This window comes from Bos mutus, chromosome 7 (assembly GCF_027580195.1).
Source record: "Bos mutus isolate GX-2022 chromosome 7, NWIPB_WYAK_1.1, whole genome shotgun sequence".
In the NCBI taxonomy this organism is placed as follows: domain Eukaryota; kingdom Metazoa; phylum Chordata; class Mammalia; order Artiodactyla; family Bovidae; genus Bos; species Bos mutus.
The window spans coordinates 89407447-89427309 of NC_091623.1; the positions used below are offsets into that span (position 1 = coordinate 89407447).

The following is a 19863-nucleotide window of genomic DNA, read 5'->3' on the forward strand; positions in this document are numbered from 1 at the left end:
GTATGTAGGAATATGCATTCATACAAGTCCATGTCACGGCAGCTGATGAAAAGGATGATGTATTTCAGGCTCTTCTCATGGATGTTGAAAGGGGTCTGTGACTTACACTTTGATAGGCAGTGCCTGATCTTACTTACAAAATATTATACATACCTATAGGTTCTCATGTGCACAGAAGTACAGGGAGTAGCAGATCCTAGGCAGCAGCTGGGACTAGTACCTGGTCCACAGCTTCACATATGTTACTTTTCTTCCAACTCCATGTCAAGTGTACAGGGAGGCTGAGAGTCTTGCCCAGGGTCACATAAAACCTGGTGGCAGGGTCACTGTGTCTCTTAGATAACCTGGCCTGTGCTCTTGTGTCTGTAACACCCCTCGTTCTATACAAATTCACAATGTGAGACAATGGGAAAACAGAAACGTTTTAAATCAAAATGTTTAATCATAATCCAAGAGGCTAAGGGGACTCTAGGACAGTAGCAGGAAGAAAGCAAGGCCCAAATGCTCCAGCTCCTGATGCTCAAGTGTTGTGTAGGATCCTGGGGCAGGGCTGGCAGTAGGTTCCCATCCCCCACTCAGAGGAGAAAACAAGGGATAGATAGGAGTCTTCCTCCAGCTTTCCTCACCATGAGGAATGTCTTTCCAGGTCACTTCAGAACACCCAAGTCTGCCTACCTGGAGAATGCAGCAGAGTGTGACTGATTTGTTAGAGCCTGAGTGATCCTGGGTGGGCAGGAGAAAGAAATAAGGCGAGAACCTGGGAGAGCTGGATACCACCAGATCATATGCTGAAGTCCTAAGAAGGGGCAGCCCAAGAAGAAGTGAAGGGAATGACCTTGGCAGTCCAGTGGTTAGGACTCTGAGTGCTCACTGGGAGGGTCTAGGTTCACTCCCTGGTCGGGGAACGAAAATCCCACTTGCCGTGTGGTACGGCCAAACAACAACAACAAAACAAAAAAAGAAGTGAAGGGCATGAGAACTCGGCTAGTCAGCTTCTACCATGACCTCATCTGGAGTTGACTGGACATAGGTCAGGGTTGCCACGTGGTAGACTGAACCTCCTTCCCGATGCTGTCCCTTCCTCACCCATTGCAGGCAGCAGGTCAGCTGGTGTGGTAGAAGGGAAGAGGGCCCCTGAGGAAGTCCAGCTACCAGAGACTCGAGAGCAGAATCAAGGTAAGAGTACAGGAGAAAAGAGTGGGCACCCAAGGCTGTGGCCTCAGAGCAGGGTTTTTGTTCTGTGGAAAAAATGAAATGGAGTCAGCTCCACCCTTTGCACCACCTCAGCTTCCATCAAGGCCTGTTCCCCTCCCCTGAGATGTCCATTAGAGGTCTACAGTCCTCATGACCAAAAGGAACTCACGCCACCCCCAGTCTCTTGTCCCCCTTGTCTGGGTTTCCCCCGATGGTCCAGAAAAGGCAGGAGGGGGTGTAACAGAGGAGCCCCTACCTGGCGTTCCATCACCGAAAAGGTAGAGGCTGCCCAGTCCTGGGAGAAGAGTTGGCTGTGAAAACGCATCTTAGCTGAAATGGCCTCCACTGAGGAGAGAAGGAAGACTGAGAGCAGGCAGATGTTGGAGATTTCTTAGGCTCCAAAAGATGGAAAGGAAATGTCTCAGGGACCCTGGCATATATGAGGGTGGGTGTGTGGCAGGTGGGAATGGGATATTATCTCATTCTGCTTGCTATTCCTTGAGCTGAAGAGTGTCCCTGGGGCTCAGACAGGTGAAAAGGCAGCTTGGCAGGGGCAGGAGGGTGGTCATTTAGGGAATGGGAGAAGGCAGAAAGGCCCAGGCTGGGGAGATGTACGCCTATGCTAAGGGCTGAGGAGGGGGTTGCTCCATCTGCAGGAGATGGATGGAACCAGTGTGGACCACAGAGCTGACCCCTTCCCTCTCCCGGGGTTGAGCTGAACCAGCCACAGGGACTGGGAGCAGGTGGCGCGCACTCACTAAGGCAGGGGTTGTGGGAGAAGGACTCTTCCAGCCGCTCACACTCCTCTTGCAGATTGCCACTGCCTCGGCAGGTGCAGCTTAAGGCAACACTGGCATTGATATTGCTGACAAAATTGGGAGTCAAAGCAGTCCCTATGGGGTGAAGAAAAGATTATCGGTGACTAAGCCAACCCCGCCTTCAGCTCCCATCCGTCTCCCACCTGTCTCAGGACCACTCCATCTGGGTTCAGTCTTGAGAGCATTTTCACCCTCCAGGCTGGCCAACCTGTTGGCTCCCTACCCACGTCCCCCAGCCTCACCAATCAGCCCCATGTATGCCCGCAGACATCTGGACTGCTCTGTTGCACAGGTCCCTAGGATGTCCATGGGATGGCAGTGGGTCTGAAAATCTGCCAGACGTGATCTGGAAAAAAGGAAATTTCAAGAGTCCCTGTTGACGGTCTGGCCTGCAGCCATCAACTTGCTGCCCCTTTAGCTGACATGCCTATCTTCATGCCAAATCCTCCTCTGCCTTTCAGAGCCTGAGCCATGGCCTCCTCCTGAGTGAGGCCTGCTCCTGTCACAGTCAAATATACTATCACCCCAGTCTCCACAGCATATCACTTTTAACTTGGGCTCCAAAATCCCTAATTATGAGACCTCAGGCAGTTTCTTTAACCTCAGTTTCCTTGACAGTAAATAGAGACGAAAATAGCACTACCTTGTGGATTTTTGTGAGGATGAAGTAAGAGCATTAAATGTACAGCATTTAATAGGGCCTGGTATTCAGTGAGTATTCAGTAAATGTTAGATATTATTATTTTAACACTCATCCTACAGTAGGTAAAGCTGGTTATCTTTAGGCAATGGAATTGTGAATATATTTTTCTATATATATTTGTGCAGTTTTCCTTACAAAAATGTAAGGAAAAAATGTAAGGCAAAAGCCTCGTGTTAGATCAGTGGTTTACTTCTCTGTCATCCCCATTCAAATGCAAACTCCTTGAAAGGAGGGACAATATCTTAGTCATCTAGCCCAGCACTTGTTAAGTGATTGTGACAGTAATAGTAACAGCTACCAGCATAACAACAGGCAGCAGAGCAGAGCCTTTAGGAGCAGACTCTAGGCCAGACTTCTTTCATTCTAAACTTCATTAACAAACCTGACTTACTATCTAGGGGTGAATTTGAGTAAGCTATTTATCCTTTCTCTGCTGTGGTTTCTTCATTTGTAAACTGAGGATGATAAAAAAAAATAACAACAATCTTACAGAGTTCTTGTGAATTTTAGATGAGTTACTAGATGTTAAGTACTTAAAACAGTACTTAGCCCATAGTAATTACTAGGTGTTAATATGTTAACTAAGAGCTTTTATTATGTAATATCTTACAGAAGAGGAAGTGGGACTCAAGAGAGGTGACTTGCCCAAGGTTACAGAGAACTAAGTGGTAGAACCAAGCTGCAACACAAAGTTGGTGTGACTCTGTTAACAAATATCACTTGAAAGGAGGATAACTTCAGTCTGATGAATGTTTGCGTGAGAAGGTCAAAGTAAGCCAGATTAAAATTTTGCTTAAATTTTTATCAGACACCTTACAATTCTTCATGTTCTTTGATTTGGTAATGACATTTGTAGCAACACAACCTAAGCAATAATTAGATTTGTGCACAAAGATTAATAAACAACAGTAATATTTATTGCAGCATTATTTATAGCAGTAAAGAAAGCAACCTAAATATCTATAAACAGAGGAATTATTAAATAAAATATGGGGCATCTATAAAGTGAAATACAATGTACACAGTTAAAAAGTAAGTTGTTAAAAAAAAAAAAAAAAAAGTAAGTTGTTAAAGGACAGTAAATGACAAAATAAGCACCATCATTTACTGAGTCCTTACTTAACTGCACCAGTAAGCTAACTCTCTACATAAATTACATAATTTAACTCTCACCAGAATCCCAAGAGGTCTGCATTATTATCCCAGTTTTTACAGAGGAGTAAGTGGAACCTTGGGTTAAGTGACAGAATTTTAAGTTAAGTGATAGATGCAAGGTCACACAGACAGGGATTTAAATTCACATATGTCTGACTTCAGAGCTTGTCTTCATCTCTATTCCATACTGCTTCCATCAGAAAATGCTCACCAGATACGTACCATAAGTGGAAGAAAAGCAAGATAAATATACTCTCAAAATGTCTGATTTTGTTTATCTGTAGAGAAAAAAGATTGGAAGGAAATGCTCTCCAAAGTATGTTAGATTAACTCCAGGTGATGGGTTTGGGGTGATATTTTAAGACACATTTATATTTTCTAAGGTTTTTACACTGTGTGTGTGTGTGTGTGTGTGTACACACACACACTCACATTTACCCTTAGAAAAGTGTTTTAAAAGGTATCGAGAGTAGCTATGTGGTGAAATCAGTCCAGGATCCCTGGGCTAGGTTAGATTCAACCCTGCCCAGGAAGAAGCCTGGAAGGAGTGGCACCCACCCCGTTCACCAGCACCCACCACATAGCACCCGCACCTGCACAGCGGGTCGGATACACAGACGTGCCGAAGCTCCAGGCAGTTGGGGGCCTCCGAGGGCAGCGCGCAGCTGGGGGCAATGGTGTTGCGCCGGCGCTGCCCGCAGCCCTGATCGGTGGGCGCGCACGGGCACAGCAGCAGGCCCTGCGAGTGAGGCTCTGAGGCTTTCTCGAAGAAGGCGCGTAGCTGCCTTTGGCAAGTGTGGCGCTGGCAGCGGGACCCAGAGCACGCCTCCCCGTACGCTTTGCGCAGCCGGTCACACTTGTCATTAAGAGTGCACAGCATGGCGAACTTGAGGCAAAGGTCCGAGTCTGGGGGGAGAGGGGAAGCAAGTCAGCAGTCCTCTTTACAGACCTGCAGCCCAGCCTCTGATTTATCAAGGGCGGTAGTGGGAGGGCACTACTGTCAGGGAGGACTGCCCTGAAAAAGGCTTTGCCCATGAGCCTCCCCCATCCTGCTCCTCTGCTTGCCTAGGCTTTTGTTTGTTTGTTTGCTTTTAAGCCACATACATCTAACCGAATCCTTCCTACAATCCTATGCAATGAGTGAGATCCCATGGTGGAAACTGTAACAAGAGGCCCTACAACATTCTAAAGTACTTTCTGGGAAATTCCCTGGAAGTCCAGCAGTTAGGACGCCAGTCTTTCACTTCTGAGGGGTTCCATCTTTGGTGGGGGAACTAGGATCCCACAATCCTCCTGGTGTGGAAAAGTATACTTTCTGAACTGTCCACAACAGATGCAACCGAATTCTACTTAGGATTTCAGTTCTGTATCTGTATTCTGTCCATCTTTCTTTGATTGATGCATGCATAAAAAAACCCATACTCTGAGTCTTGGGAAATCATGGTGATACTTCTATTAACAGAATATTTCAGCAGTCAGAACAGAGTAACTGGAATAGGTTATTCCAGATTCCTTGTAACCTAGAGTTTCTAATATATAAATTTCTATACTTTTCTCTCAAAATTCTAATATGAAGAACTGACTGTACAACAAATCTCACATCTCTCTCAAAAAGAGAGTGCAAGTGTGTCTTCCTCTCCAATTAACACAACAGCCTCACTTTCTTAAAAAACATGCATCATAGTCCTTGCCAGACAGATGGCTCCCCACCCTGAATCACTCCTGAGGAGTCACACTCTCTCTCACCATTCCCTGCCCAACACCTCGCCCATCCCATTAGAATGGTTGAAAACAAGCAATTTCCTGGTCTTCAGGGACCACAAGCTACTTTCCTGGCTGCCTCGAATTAGGGTAAATACTCCATTTCAGCACATTTTTTCCCTGGGACTGCTGCCACTCCCTTCTAACCCTTTGTAGAGATCCACCCTTTGGAAGCTAGAAGCTCTAACAGGCTCTCTTTGATTATCTCCTTAATAACTATTGCTTTTTGTTGATTTGTGAGACTAGATTATGCCCCATAGCTCAGACTCTCACCATGACAGGGCTTCTTTAGTCACCTGGCAGTCTAGAACTCTCCCCTCTTATTACCCAGCTGTGTTCCCCACCAGCCACCCTTCCCGCAGAGTCTAGGCCCTCCCATACCCCAGCCCTAGCTGGCCCTGCATACCTGGTATGAGCATGTTCAGTTTGCTGAGATTCATTTTCCAGGGTTTTCTGGTCACTGTGTCTTCATAGGGAGAGACATCCAGCTCATAGTCACCTAGAGACAAGGTAGGATGCATCAGAATCCTGAGGACTGGGCTGGGGATGAGAGTAGGAGGAGCTGAAGCTCCTGGGGAAAAGGCAAAGGCACAATCTCTACCCAAATAGCTGCATCCTGGGCGGAGGAGAGGAAAAAAAATGGGGCCATAAAGGTACAGGCTAGGCTTGATGAATAAACCGGGTTTAATGGTAAGAATAATAAAGCTACTATTTGTTGTGCACACTGTATACTGGGCACTATGGTATTATATATATATATTATATATTTATATATATATATATATACAATTTCACTTAGGTAAAAGGAAACTTCGGATAAGACAGGTTTAATTCACTTGCTCAGGCTCACATAAGCTAATAAATGGAGTCGGGATTTGAAATCTAGATTATCTGATTCCAGAGTCTCCACTCCTAACTACTACGCATATCGCCTGTAGGCATGTAAACAAGTAAAGGGATTCTGTCCTGTTTGCTCTTGCAATTGGAGAAGGGGCCATGGTGAACTCTGTTCCAGAACCAACCACTTGGCTATGGAAATTTATCACATGCTGAGGTGATGGAAACGTGACCAGGCCCAGAATGAACCTGACTGAGAAAAGCAGAGAAGGGAGAGACAATGATTTCAAAGGAAATACATCTCTTTCAGATGCCCTCATGGGGCTGTGAGCTCCTGAAAGAGATGTACAGGATCTTATAAAATCACTGCATACAAAACATTGTTAACCAACTGTACCTCAATTAAAAAAAAAAAATTAATGCATAGCTCATACACAAGGTGCTTAATAAATACTGGTTAAAAAGTATTGTTTAAAGACAGAGGTGAGCTTGCAGGGGCATTCTGTATGTCTTCAGTAGAGAAGGGATATGTATGCTGCCAAGTCGCTTCAGTTGTGTCCGACTCTGTGGGACCCCAGAGACGGCAGCCCACCAGGCTCTGCCGTCCCTGGGATTCTCCAGGCAAGAACACTGGAGTGGGCTGCCATTTCCTTCTCCAATGCATGAAAGTGAAAAGTGAAAGGGAAGTCGCTCACTCTTTCCAGGCAAGAGTACTGGAGTGGGGTGCCATTGCCTTCTCCAAGGGATATGTATAGTATGAAGCAAATCAGAAAGGATGATTTGAATGCCTGGGGAGACCTGGGAGCTCCCAAGGGAAAGGAGGGGGAAGGCAAGAGGATTTAGGGAGAGGGTTCAGGTGAAGCTCTAGAAGTGAGGTGATTAGGATGAGGAGAGGAAGTCAGGGAACAAGAAGAGTGGTATATTGTACTACTGTTTCCAATTGCTTGCTGGAGGATGATTATATATCTTTACCTGTTGCCATGTTCTAGGCCCCCTAGGAGAGAACTGTACTTTCCCACCCTACTGTAAGGTTTGGCCACGTGACTTGCCTTGGTCTGTGGATTGTGAGCTTCAGAGACTTAATCACCTCTAAGAAGAATTTTTAAGATCACGTGGTCCTGCTGTGGTTCTTTTCCACCTACCATCCTGGATCCTCAAATGAAAAAGACAGGTGGAGCAAAAACAAAGCCAACTAACTCATGGAAGCCCATGGCAGATGTGTGTAACATGAACAAAAGTTACATTTTTGTTGGTAAAAGCCAAGGATTTTGCGGTTGGTTGAATAATTTAGCAAACTCTTATTAAACATGTAATTGGTATCTAGAAGTGCAGTGCTGAAGTAACAAAATCTAAAATAAACAGTATTAGCTTTGGGACTGGGCAGTGGGCAGTGAATAAGCTGTTATTGGGGGCTGGCGGCTCTCATTATGCAGTGGCACAATGTTTGGTAAAATTGTTGCCTGCAATAACTTGGAAGGAAGATGATGTACGAGTGAGCTTGTGCTTTAAGAGGAAGAAGCTAAGAAAAGGAAGATTACTAGTGAATGTTGTGAATGCTTATGACTATATTTGGCAAGGTACCACAAGAAAGATATAAGCTTAGAGAACTGACCAGTTTACCAATAAGGAGGAAACAGAGAAGAAAGAATACGGAAATTCTAGGACTTGCAGTATTTAGAAATGCAACTGCTTCTTATATTCTAATGGTAAAAGATAAAACTGAAAAATGCTTTGAGTAATAAGCTCAATTACAACTCAGCCTTGGGGCAAAGACAAATTCAAGTTCGTGGCTATCATGCCCTTTGTGGAGATCCCATCGATTAAGACAGTATCCAATAAATCCTGCCAGTTGGACAAATATGCTCAGGGAAAAAAGACTGAGACAGTGGCTCAGGCACAGAAGTTTGATAAGGGCAAGGTACCTCTAATTAGGTCTGGAAAGAGATGTATGTCTTGAAAAGGATTATAGGAACAGCTACTGGCACACGAGGTGACAGAATCAAAAGATATAAAACACAATTATGTATTGAGAGAGTAGTACTGCTAAGAGCCACCAGCCTAGATTAAAAGAGACTCTGATTATTTGAGACTTAAGATGCTCCAACATTCCTCAAGTAAGAAGCAAGCAGAGAACACTATTCAGTCCCTAAGGAGGTCATAGTCTCCAATGCCCTTTTCAGATGTAGCCCAAGAAAATAATGGAAAGGAAAGGACCTCCCAGAGAGCTGAGAAACTCCTGGGCTTTTGCTCCCCAATGAGCAAAAGCAGGGCCTTATTAAAGAGCAAGTCCTACTCCCAGGGAAAACAGCCCTTGCATCAGTTGTATGGCAGGACTTCAGAATTGCTATGAATCAATGTCTGCTGTGTGCTTCCCATTATTCCTCTTTCTGAGTTTGTTGTGCTTCTCCTGTCCCTGTTCCCTTACTACATATTGAGTATATATGGGAAGCAGATGACTTTTTAATATATAGGTTTCTAGATTAAGAGGAACCACACATTCAGACCTTATACAGAAATTGTCACAAGATAATATCCAAGTCGGGGATCTTGGAGTCTGATGTTCTGCTTAAACAGAATACTTAGGCACCTTCCTTAGTGAGTAGTTATATTTTCTTGTGTAAGGGAGGGAAATGAATGTTTTGACCAAGTGATGAACTACAGTAGATTGCATTACTGTTTCTACTTATTTTTACCCTTCCTGTAAGACTACACATCCTCATTTATTGCCATGAGATTTTTAGAGTCCCCTGGGAGAGGACATCAGGTTTGACCATGTGATCTGCTTGTCAATGGAATGTGAGCAGAAGTATTTCATGTGATGTCCGAGCAGAAAGTTTTAAAGGCATCAAATGATTCTGCCAATGCTCATTTCCGTCTGCCATCAGAAAGGAACATCCCACGTAGAGGCTGAACTGGATCCCAGAACAAAGAGGACACATGACACAGCCAAGACAGAACCTGAGTAAGAACTTAACCTTTTTTTTTTACAAGACCCTGTTTCATTATTGCAGCATAGTCCAGTAAAATTGACTATATAAAAAGAGATCTCTAGAGTCAGAGGAAGCTCCTCTTTGGTCTTCCAGTGCCCTCTGTCTTTTACCATCTCTTGTCTAGTTAATGAGTATCCTCTCTGTTAAAGGCTGCACCAGGACACAACCTCCCAGCCTCTCTGAACCTAGGATTATCTTGTATTTGTATGTTGTATTTATGGGTTAAGACCATTTCCCTCCACTTCCTCTCCTATCCATCTGTTCCAGGAGCTCCCCATGTTGGGACTTAGCCTGGTTCAGAGATCTTCCAAGAGGCAGCCACATGTTTCCAGGTAAAAGAAAGGGGGAAGTAGTGGGAAGGGAGGGCAGTATTCTGGGACCCAAAAGGATACAGCCAATTGCTCCTTGCATTTCTTACTGATGTCAAATGCAGAGCTTCATTATCAACCCTGTCAGAATCTACCATGTGGCCCATATCCAACAGGATTAAAAATCAACTCCCAAGAGCCATCTTCCCTAGCTTAGCCCACTCTAGGATGGGAGCCTCACCAAGGCTACGGGCAGGATGAATGGTCCAGTAGATGTCCAGGCAGGTAGCTTGGTTCTTCATGCGCCGATGGCATGTACAGCTCATCAGAGAGCTATTCCTGAGTTGCTGTGCTGCCTCCATGCAGTCCTCAGGGACCAAAGGCTCCTCTGCAGGTGATGAGGTGCTTATACTTGAGGCACAGGAATTCAGGTAGTGGTAGGTAGCATTGCAAGTGGGATCGGCCTGACACTTCCTCCTGGCCTGGATACAGCTGTTTGTGAATCGGCCTTCTGTGGGGAGGTGGTCCCCTATGGAGGGAGAGAGGTCAAGAGAGGCTCACATAAGGTCAGAATAGCTGTCTGAGAAAACCGAGTCATAAGGTAGGACAGGGAGATTCTGGATGAAATCTTTAGCAGGAAAGTCTTGGGGTAGCACAGAGGCCTTTAGTGGGGAACAAAAAGTCCAGTGGGAGGGTTTGCCATGGTCACAATCTGGACAGAAGAGATCAGGCTCAAGAAAGGGTAGGGGTTTGATAAAGAAAGGCTGCTCAGCCTCCTGGGAAGGGAAGGGGAACAACTGTTTGAAGCTGAGCCTGATGACCCTGCCAGTTACTGGAAGAGGGCCCTGAGCAGAGTTATGCCATGAACAGGGCTAGCATCATAACCAGAGAGTTGAGAATGTGCACAGGAGTGCTAAATGACAGTTAGCAACAACTCTCAGTCTTCTATTAAAAGTCACTTAAGGGAATTCCCTGGTAGTTCAGTGGTTAGGACTCAGCGTTTTCATTGCTGGGGCCCAGGTCCAATCCCTGGTCAGGGAACTAAGATCCTCCAAACCTCACAGCACAGCCAAAAAAAAAAAAAAAAAAGTCGCTTAAAAATAACATGGTGTAAACAAAATTAAAAACTTAAAAATATATATAATAAAAACCCTTATTATGGGAACTTGCTGGGGTAGGGCACTTTTACTGATTCTGTTACTTACTCAAGAATATCATGGTTGGTTGTAGGTCAGCCCTGGAGAAAGGCCCTGCACTCTAGGCCCTAGGGTCCCTATCAAGTGGTAACAATACACCATCATCCCCCAGTTTTTCAAGGCAGGACATCTAGGAGTCATTCTGAATTCTTCTCTTTCCTTCACATCCTATGTTCAATCCAGCAAGTCCTGTCAATTCCACTACATATCTGGAACCTGTCTATTTCTCTCCACATCTATCACTACTTCCTTAGCTCAAGCCACCACCAATTTCTGTCTGAACTAGTTGAGAGTCCTTACTGGTCTCCATGGTTCCATCTTTAAAATTCATTCTCTCTTACCACTCAGCCATCTTTTTTGTTTTCCAGCTTTATTGATATATGATTGACATACAACACTTTTTAAGTTTTAGATGTACAACATGATCATTTGATACATGTATATACTGTAAAATGTTACAGTTGGTTAACAAATCTTTCACTTCACATAATTACCATTTTCTGTTGTTGCATCCATCTTTTTTTTTTTTTCTCATTGCCTCTTTGTTCAAGCCTTTCTTTATTCAAAATCAGCTGTCCCAAATGATTAGGCATTTATGGAATAAACAAATTTAAGTTTACGCAGCAGCCTAATGAGCATTTAAGACTTATGTTACATGAAAAAAACGTACATTTCTAAATTAAAAAGTTAACTATGTATACTTAATAACATTACATACAATTAATATAAAGGCTACAGAAGGCTTTAGGAAGCTGAAAGTCTAAACAAGTTTTAGCAGGTGAATCAGCTGATTTCACATTACAATTCTAATCATTATCCAACTACTGCTACTGCTAAGTCGCTTCAGTCGTGTCTGACTCTGTGCGACCCCAGAGCCGGCAGCCCAGCAGGCTCCCCTGTCCCTGGGATTCTCCAGGCAAGAACACTGGAGTGGATTGCCATTTCCTTCTCCATGCATCCATCTTTTTTAATAAATTGTTTTAGGTTGTGAAAGTTCAATTTTGTTGAAGTAAAATTCACCTTTGGTGATCATTCTGAGATGTATAGAAATAGCAAATCACTATATTGTTCACCAGGAACATAGCATTGTAGGTCAATTATACTTCAAAAACAAACAATCTCATAGGAAAATAAATCAGATTTGCAGCTACCAGAGGCAGAGGGTGGGAAGGAAGAACTGGATGAAGATAGTCAAAAGATGCAAACTATTTAAAAAAAGAGAGAGAGAGAAAAATCATGCAACATAAAATCAATCATCTTAAAGGGCACAAGTAAATGGCATTTAGTATATTCACAGTGTTGTACAACCATCACTTCTAAATCCAATTCATTTTCATCACCCCAACAGGAAGCTCATACCCATTAAACAGTCACTCTCCATTCTCACTTCGCCCTAGTAGTCAGCTGTCTCTACACATTTACCTGTCCTACATGTTTCATGTAAATGGAACCATAAAATACATACTTTTGTATCTATCTTCTTTCATCTAACATACTTTTTTTGACATTCACCCACATTGTGGTATAAATCAGTGTTTCACTCTTTCTTATGAATAATATTTTATTGCATGGATACCATAATTCATTTTGTTTATGTAAACATTAGCTGATGGACATTTTTGATCTTTGGTTACTGTGAATAGTGCTACGTAAACATTTCCGCACAAGTATTTGCTTGAACACCGGTATTCATTTTTCTTGGGTATTTCTCTACAAGTGGAATTGCTGGGTCACATGATAATTCTATGTTTAACTTTCTGATGAGCCACTAGATTGTTTTCCAAAGGAGCTGGTATCATTTTACATTCCTACTAGCAATGCATGAGGGTGGTTCCAATTTCTCTACATACTTATTAACTCATGTTTTCTGTTTTTTGTTCTGTTTTTACAGCCAACCTTGTGGGTGTAAGCTAGTATCTCATTGTGGTTTTCACTTGCATTTTCCCTAATAACTAATGATATTGAACATATTTTCATGTTTTTGTTAGTCATTTGTATATCATGTTTGATAATAAAGTATAACATAGGAAAACACATGAATCAAAAATGTATAGCTTAATGAATTTCTAATTACATATACCTGTGTAACCAGATTCCCAGATAAAGAATCAGAACATTAATTACTAGCATGCCAGAAGCCATCTGCCAGTCATCATCTTCCTAACAAAGCAAACACAACATCTTGATTTCTAACATTAGTAATTTGTTTTGCCTGTTTTTCAATCATACATGTGTTTTTGGTGTCTTGACTCCTTTTGTTCAATATTAAGTTTCTAAAATTCACCCACACTGTTAAGTATAGTTGCAAATAGCTTATTTTCATTGCTGTATAGCATTCCATTGTGTGAATATAACATAATTTTAATGCTGACTAGCATTATATGGGATCATCTCTTAACTGTTTTCTTGGCAAAACATCCTGGAATGCAAAGTCAAGTGGGCCTTAGGAAGCATCACTATGAACAAAGCTAGTGGAGGTGATGGAATTCCAGTTGAGCCATTTCACATCCTAAAAGATGATGTTGTGAAAGTGCTGCACTCAAATGCCAGCAAATTTTGAAAAGTCAGCAGTGGCCACAGGACCAGAAAAGGTCAGTTTTCATTCCAATCCCAAAGAAAGGCAGTGCCAAAAAATGTTCAAACTACCAGACAGTTGCATTCATCTCACACGCTAGCAAAGTAATGCTCAAAATTCTCCAAGCTAGGCTTCAACAGTATTTGAACTGAGAACTTCAACTGTTCATGCTGGATTTAGAAAAGGCAGAGGAAATTGAGATCAAATGGCCAACATCCATTGGAACATAGAGAAAGCAAGAGAGTTCCAGAAAAACATCTACTTCTGCTTTATTGACTATGATAAAGCCTTTGACTGTGTGGATCACAACAAACTGTGGAAAATTCTTCAAGAGAGGGAATACCAAACCATCTTACCTGCCTCCTGAGAAATCTGTATGCAGGTCAACAGTTTGAACTGGACAACAGTTAGAACTGGACATGGAACAACAGACTGGTTCCGAATTGGGAAAGGAGTATGTGAAGGCTATATATTGTCACCCTGCTTATTTAACTTATATGAAGAGTACATCATGTGAAATACTGAACTGGATGGAGCACAAGCTGGAATCAAGATTGCCGGGAGAAATATCAATAACCTCAGATATGCAGGTGATGGCACCCTTATGGCAGAAAGCAAAGAGGAACTAAAGAGCCTCTTGATGAAAGTGAAAAAGGAGAGTGAAAAAGCTGTCTTAAAACTCAACGTTCAAAAAACGAACATCATGACATCCAGTCCCATCACTTCATGGCAAATAGATGGGCAAACAATGGAAACAGTGAGAGACTTTATTTTCTTGGGCTCCAAAATCACTGCAGATGATGACTACAGCCATGATAATTAAAAGATGCTTGATCCTTGGAAGAAAAGCTACGACCAACCCAGACAGCATATTAAAAAGCAGAGACATTACATTGCCAACAAAGGTCTGTTTAGTCAAAGCTATGGTTTTTCCTGTAGTCATGTATGGATGTGAGAGTTGGAGTATAAAGAAAGTTAAATGCCAAAGAATGGATGCTTTTGAACATTGGTGTTGGAGAAGACTCTTGGGAGTCCCTTGGACTGCAAGCAGATCAAACCAGCCAATCATAAAGGAAATCAGTCCTGAATATTCATTGGAAGGACTGATGCTGAAGCTGAAACTCCAATACTTTGGCCACCTGATGTGAAGACCAACATTGGAAAAGACCCTGATGCTGGGCAAGATTGAAGGCAGGAGGAGAAGGGGATGACAGAGGATGAGATGGCTGGATGACATCATTGACTGGATGGACATGAGTTTGAGCAAACTCCAGGAGTTGGTGATAGACAGTGAAGTCTGGCATGTAATCCATGAGGTCGCAAGAGTCGGACATGACTGAATAATTGAACTGATGAACTTAAAAACTGTGTATCAGATCATCCCATTTCTCTGCTTAAATCCTTCTACCAGCTTCCATTGCACTTAGGTTAAGATCTAGTTTATGAACTCTGGTTTACAAAGCCTTGTAGAGATCTGGCCCTGCCCAACTCTCTAACCTCCCCTCCTAGCTTTCTTCCTCTCCCACTTCCCTACATCTGCACCGGCCTTCTTTCTGGTTGCCATTAAACAAGACAACCTTGTGTCCACCTAACCTTTCTGTTTGAAATGCTCTTCCACCTGATCTTCACATGACTGGACGCTTCTGGTCATTCAGTGGCATCTCACAAAGGCCATCCCCAACCAACCAAAGTAAAATAGCCCCCCAGCTACTCTAACATACTGTGATTCCAATTCTCTGCATAGTACTTATCACCATTTGATATATTTTTACTTCATTTTTAAATTTTCTTCCCAGCTAGATTTCCATGTCTATCTTATCATCACTCTAAACATTACCAGTGTTTAGAACAGTGTTTATTCTTTGTAAGCCCCCACTAATATTTAAAAAATAACCAGATAACAGATATTTTATGAGCCACCCCAATAACTTCTCTGAGCACCTTTTACTTATCATCAAAGAGTCCCAAAATTAGGATGGGCCTCCAAGTTTAGTTAGTCCAATATTCTCTTCCAATCATATAATAATCAATTAGATTACTATTAAAATGCACATTTCTGAGCCCTAGCTCCAAACTACCAAACAAGAATCTCTGGTGATAATGCCTGGGAATCTGAATTTTAGCAAATTCACTAGAATGATGCCCCTTAAAGACAATTGATGTCATATCCAATGTGTAAAAAAGGGCAGGGTGAGCAGTACTGATTTTTCCTTTTGCTTCAGGCTCTAATATGCCTCAACATGGCATTGTTACTTTTGCTTTAAAATTTTGGTATTTTGTTCATTGTGGATTTTTTGGCATTTATTTTTACTTTTTGACATGTACACACTGCTATATTTATTTAGTCATTATTTATTTATTTATTTGTGGCTGTGCTGGGTTTTCGTTTTTGCATGCAGGCTTTCTCTAGTTGCAGAGATGGGGCTTACTCTCTTGTTGCAGTGTTCTGGCTTCTCATGGTGGTGGCTTCTTTTGTTGCAGAGCACAGGCTCTAGATGCACAGGCTTAGTTGCAGCATGCAGGCGCAGTCCTTGGGACTGGTTGGTTCTAGGGCATGTGGGCTTCAGTAGTTGTGGCACAGGGGCTTATTAGTTGTGGCTTGAGGGCCCTAGAGTGTGCAGGCTCCAGTAGTTGTAGCCCACAGGTTTAGTTGCTCTGTGGCATGTGGAATCTTCCCAAAGGATCAAACCCGTGTCACATGCATTGGCACACAGATTCTTATCCACTGCACCACCAGAGAAGTCCTTAATTTTGACTTTTTAAAAAATTTCTTTATTTGGCTGTACTTGGTCTTAGTTGCAGCTCATGGACTCTTCAATGTTTGCCGAAGCATGCAGGATTATAGCTGCACCATGTGGAATCTAGTTCCCTAACCAGGGATCAAACCCAGTCCCCCTCCATTTGTAGCATGGAGTCTCAGCCACTGGACCACCACGGAAGTCCACAATTTTGATTTTTAAAAAGGGGATTGAACTAAACCAGAATTTCTCAATGCAGGGGATAAGAAAGAGAGAGGATAGGACCCTTTTAGGGACATATAAGAATTTCCAAAGGGAATCTGTGGTTCAAAAAAGCGTGTTTGACAGGAATTCCCTGTAGTTCAGTGGTTAAAACTTTATGCCTTCACTGCTGATGGCCCAGGTTCAATCTCTAGTCAAGGAACTAGGATCTTGCATGGCCAAAACATGAACTAGGATCATGGCATGGCCAAAACAACGATAACAAAAACAAAAAAGTATATATAACAATTTTATATGTGAAAGATGAACAAAAGGACTTTTGAAATTTCAAAATTTATTTAAGGAAGACATAAGATTTTTATCTTTATCAAAAAAGGGACATGGATTTAAACAGTTTGAGAAATGCTGCATGTTTAAGATGTTACTTCTAGTAGGTGCCCAGAAAGTGCTTGATGAAAGAAATGTAGCAGGTTCAAGTCTAATTGCTTTAACTGGACTAAATATTAAATATTGAGTCATAACAATTTTCAAAAGTAAACCTCTCTAATTTCTTAGCTGATACAGTTCACCAAGTCTGAGCAGTGGTAGATCTGGGGGCATTGCAGCTCCACAAAAGAAGGTGAGGGTCATGTTAAATTTCATCACTAACAGAGGGTAACTTGTTCCACTAAATTGGTCATGATGAAGGTGTTGAAAATTTACCCGTATCCTGACATACAGCCATACTGTTAGGGTAGTGAAATTTCCTGGGCAGCTCAATCAGATCAGTGATGTCTTGCTGCTCTGATTTACTGACGAAGTCAGTCTGAACAGGTCAGTACTTTCCTTCCTTCCTTCCATATCTGTCTCTCAGCCAAGATTGCACTTCTGCAGTCCTACTTTGTGGAGGAGGTCATGTGCAGATAAGTACCTGGTCTCTGCCTCACGAGTCCCTCCAGCCAGGCTCTGGACAGGAGCCCACAGTGAGATTCCATGCACCCATCCCTCTCCCAGAGGCCACATGCATGCTCCTTAGGGGAATGGCATAGTTCTAAAATCAGGCCTTGCACCATGTACTACACAAAACACTTATTGTGGATCTATAACAGGGCAAGGCACTGTGCTGGGCAGCCTATACAGAAAGGCCATCTTACCCAATAGTGAATTTTCTGCTCCAATTAAAATAATAGTAAAGTACATCCTGAAGAGGGGGTTTGTTGATGGTGAGCAATATTCTCAACCACTCAGTAATGGTGTTGGCGAATTCTGGGCAGCAGTTTTCAACCCTAATTTGTGACAAGTCAGTTCTTTCTTTGTTTTTTGGGGGGTGAAAGTGCAGAGTCCTAACCACTGGACCACCAGGGAGTTCCCAGTGACAAGTTAATTCTAACAAAAACTTCAATATTGTCATCTGTACCTAGTGGCCACTTTCCCAGTCTTTACACCGGGTGGAAGTGGTAAAGCCCATGTGGAGCAAAAGGCGTCGTGCTTCTGATTCTCCCCACCTCCTAGAAATGCTGTCTTGGTAGTGGCCTGGCTGCAGCTTGTTCTGTGACTGTCTAGGAGCACCTCAAAAGAGGGAAGAGGGGGAACCGGCAGCGAGGAGATGCCTGGGTGCCCTGGCCACGGCTGACACTCAATCTACAAGTTCAGACACTTGGACTAGGCGTAGAACCCAGCCCCTTCCTGACACTCTAGGCTTCCTCCTCCAGTTCTCCAGGCTCGGACAGATGGACGCCAGGCACCAGGCAGCAGTGTGGGGTCTGAGACCTCTCTTGGCTCTGGTGCCGGCACCCCACTTACACTGTAACCACCAGCCCCATCCCCTCGCTCCCCAGCCGGGGCGGCTCCAACGACACTCACCAGCTCGGAGCAGCAGCGGCAGCAGGAGCAGGAGCGCAGGCGGCAAAGGTCGCGGGTTCTGCGGTCGCGCCATGGTGGGATGCGCGCGCTGGCTGTCGACGTCGTGTGCTCTGCCTGCACCCGACTCGGCGTTACCCTCTCCTAGCACAGGAGCTCTGTGACCCGGGCTCCTCTACCGGCACCTCCCACCACTTCTCCCGCCCTTCCTCGCAGGGAGGGCGGCGCCGACACTCTCCCACCAGGGTCCCGGGCGCCGCCCTCCAACTCCAAAGCAGACGGACGCACCACGCGGTCTCTCCTACTAGACCCAGAGGGCTGCGGGGGTGGGGGCGAGCCAGGGTACGCGCCCCGGAGCAGCCGAGTCATTGTAGGAGCTGCCACTGGAAACTCGTCATCTCGGGGGTCCAAAATTTTTTTTTTTTTTAAAGCATCCTATCTCACTTTCCGGAATCCGCTCTACCACCAAGAAACCACACCCCCACCCCCACCCCCCGCAAATGAAATCTTGTAACAAATGCACGAGGGCACTTGCATTTCAAGTTTTGGGGGTTTTTTTCCCCTTAGAATTTGCACATCTCTGATATCATTTCCCCGCATCAGTATCTTCAGGAGTGAGATTCCGTTGTATTATTAACCCCAAGATTCTGCAGACAGGTGAAATGACCTTGCTGGGGACAGACTTGGGGGCCAGATCCCAGGACCTTTGCCAGACTAGACTCCTCCAAAATTCAGCCCCTTCAGTGTCATGAGGAAGAATGGAAGGATCAAACCTCCCTCAGACTAAACTGCGGAGATTTCCTTGGACGAAAGATCACTGAGAAAGATGGTTGGAGAGATCATTTAGGAGCCTCATCATTTTCAGAGGAGGGTTAGGAGAGCAAGCTACTCTACCAAGAGCAAATACCTAGGAGAAACCCAGGACTTCTACCCATAAAGATAAGGGTTATTTATTAGATCAATTTACTGGGCTGGTTCCCACCTGCTCCCCGGATAAAGACAGAGGCAGAATGGCTTCTAAGAATGAGAACTAAACAGTACTTAGGGAAGATGGTAATGAAAGGTATTGAAGGGTGTCCTCCCCCAATCCTCCAACCAAGCCCTCTCCTACTTCCACAGCCCAGCTGGCAGAGGGCCAGGAGGGAGGGTACTGAGAAGTACAATATAAACCTCTGAGATTTATTGGCTGCTGCTTCTGAATATGGCCATCCTGCTGTGGCCTCTGGGGGGCATTTGCCAATGTAATCAGCTCAGAAAGAGAGTCATTCCAGCCAGGGTGTAAATCACCCTTCACAAAGCTAGGAGAGAGACATGTGGTGCTAGATAAGGAAAGAGACTTATGTAGCCTCCTGTGCCCTTTCCTCCCTTCTCCTGCCCAGGGGGAGCTGATTCCTGGGCTGTAATGCACTTTAAATGGAGTTTGTGCTTCATTTTAATCTATATCTGCCCTGCCAGTCTTACAGGAGAGCTGTGAAAGTGAGCATCTGGCTACTCAGCTTTTATACAGGGCCTATTCCCCCCAACCCT

The 19863-nt window shown here is 43.9% G+C and overlaps 1 protein-coding gene and 1 non-coding gene across 2 annotated transcripts; one reads left to right on the forward strand and one right to left on the reverse strand.

Annotated features, from left to right (window-relative positions):
• Window positions 1–418: 418 nt before the first annotated feature.
• GFRA3 (GDNF family receptor alpha 3) lies at window positions 419–18560 on the reverse strand. The gene is made up of 8 exons (XM_005891709.3): window positions 18340–18560; window positions 10008–10295; window positions 6038–6130; window positions 4464–4776; window positions 2255–2358; window positions 1953–2087; window positions 1451–1539; window positions 419–1238 (listed from the first exon to the last, which is right to left on the reverse strand). Exons 1-8 carry the CDS (start codon window positions 18410–18412, stop codon window positions 1149–1151), a joined length of 1185 nt encoding a protein of 394 aa, XP_005891771.1. The 5' UTR covers window positions 18413–18560; the 3' UTR covers window positions 419–1148.
• On the forward strand, window positions 10736–10807 carry TRNAE-UUC (transfer RNA glutamic acid (anticodon UUC)). Its single transcript has one exon. It is a non-coding gene; the product is annotated as a tRNA-Glu (tRNA).
• Window positions 18561–19863: the final 1303 nt, after the last annotated feature.

Excerpts from the sequence above, each read along its gene's own strand:
- GFRA3 (XM_005891709.3), bottom strand. The coding sequence starts at position 18,412 with ATGGCGCGACCGCAGAACCCGCGACCTTTGCCGCCTGCGCTCCTGCTC. Across the intron at positions 10,296-18,339 it reads GCCGCTGCTGCTCCGAGCTG|GGGACCACCTCCCCACAGAA; the intron begins GTGAGTGTCGTT and ends CTCCCTCCATAG. Across the intron at positions 6,131-10,007 it reads TCATCCTGCCCGTAGCCTTG|GTGACTATGAGCTGGATGTC; the intron begins GTGAGGCTCCCA and ends CCTTGTCTCTAG.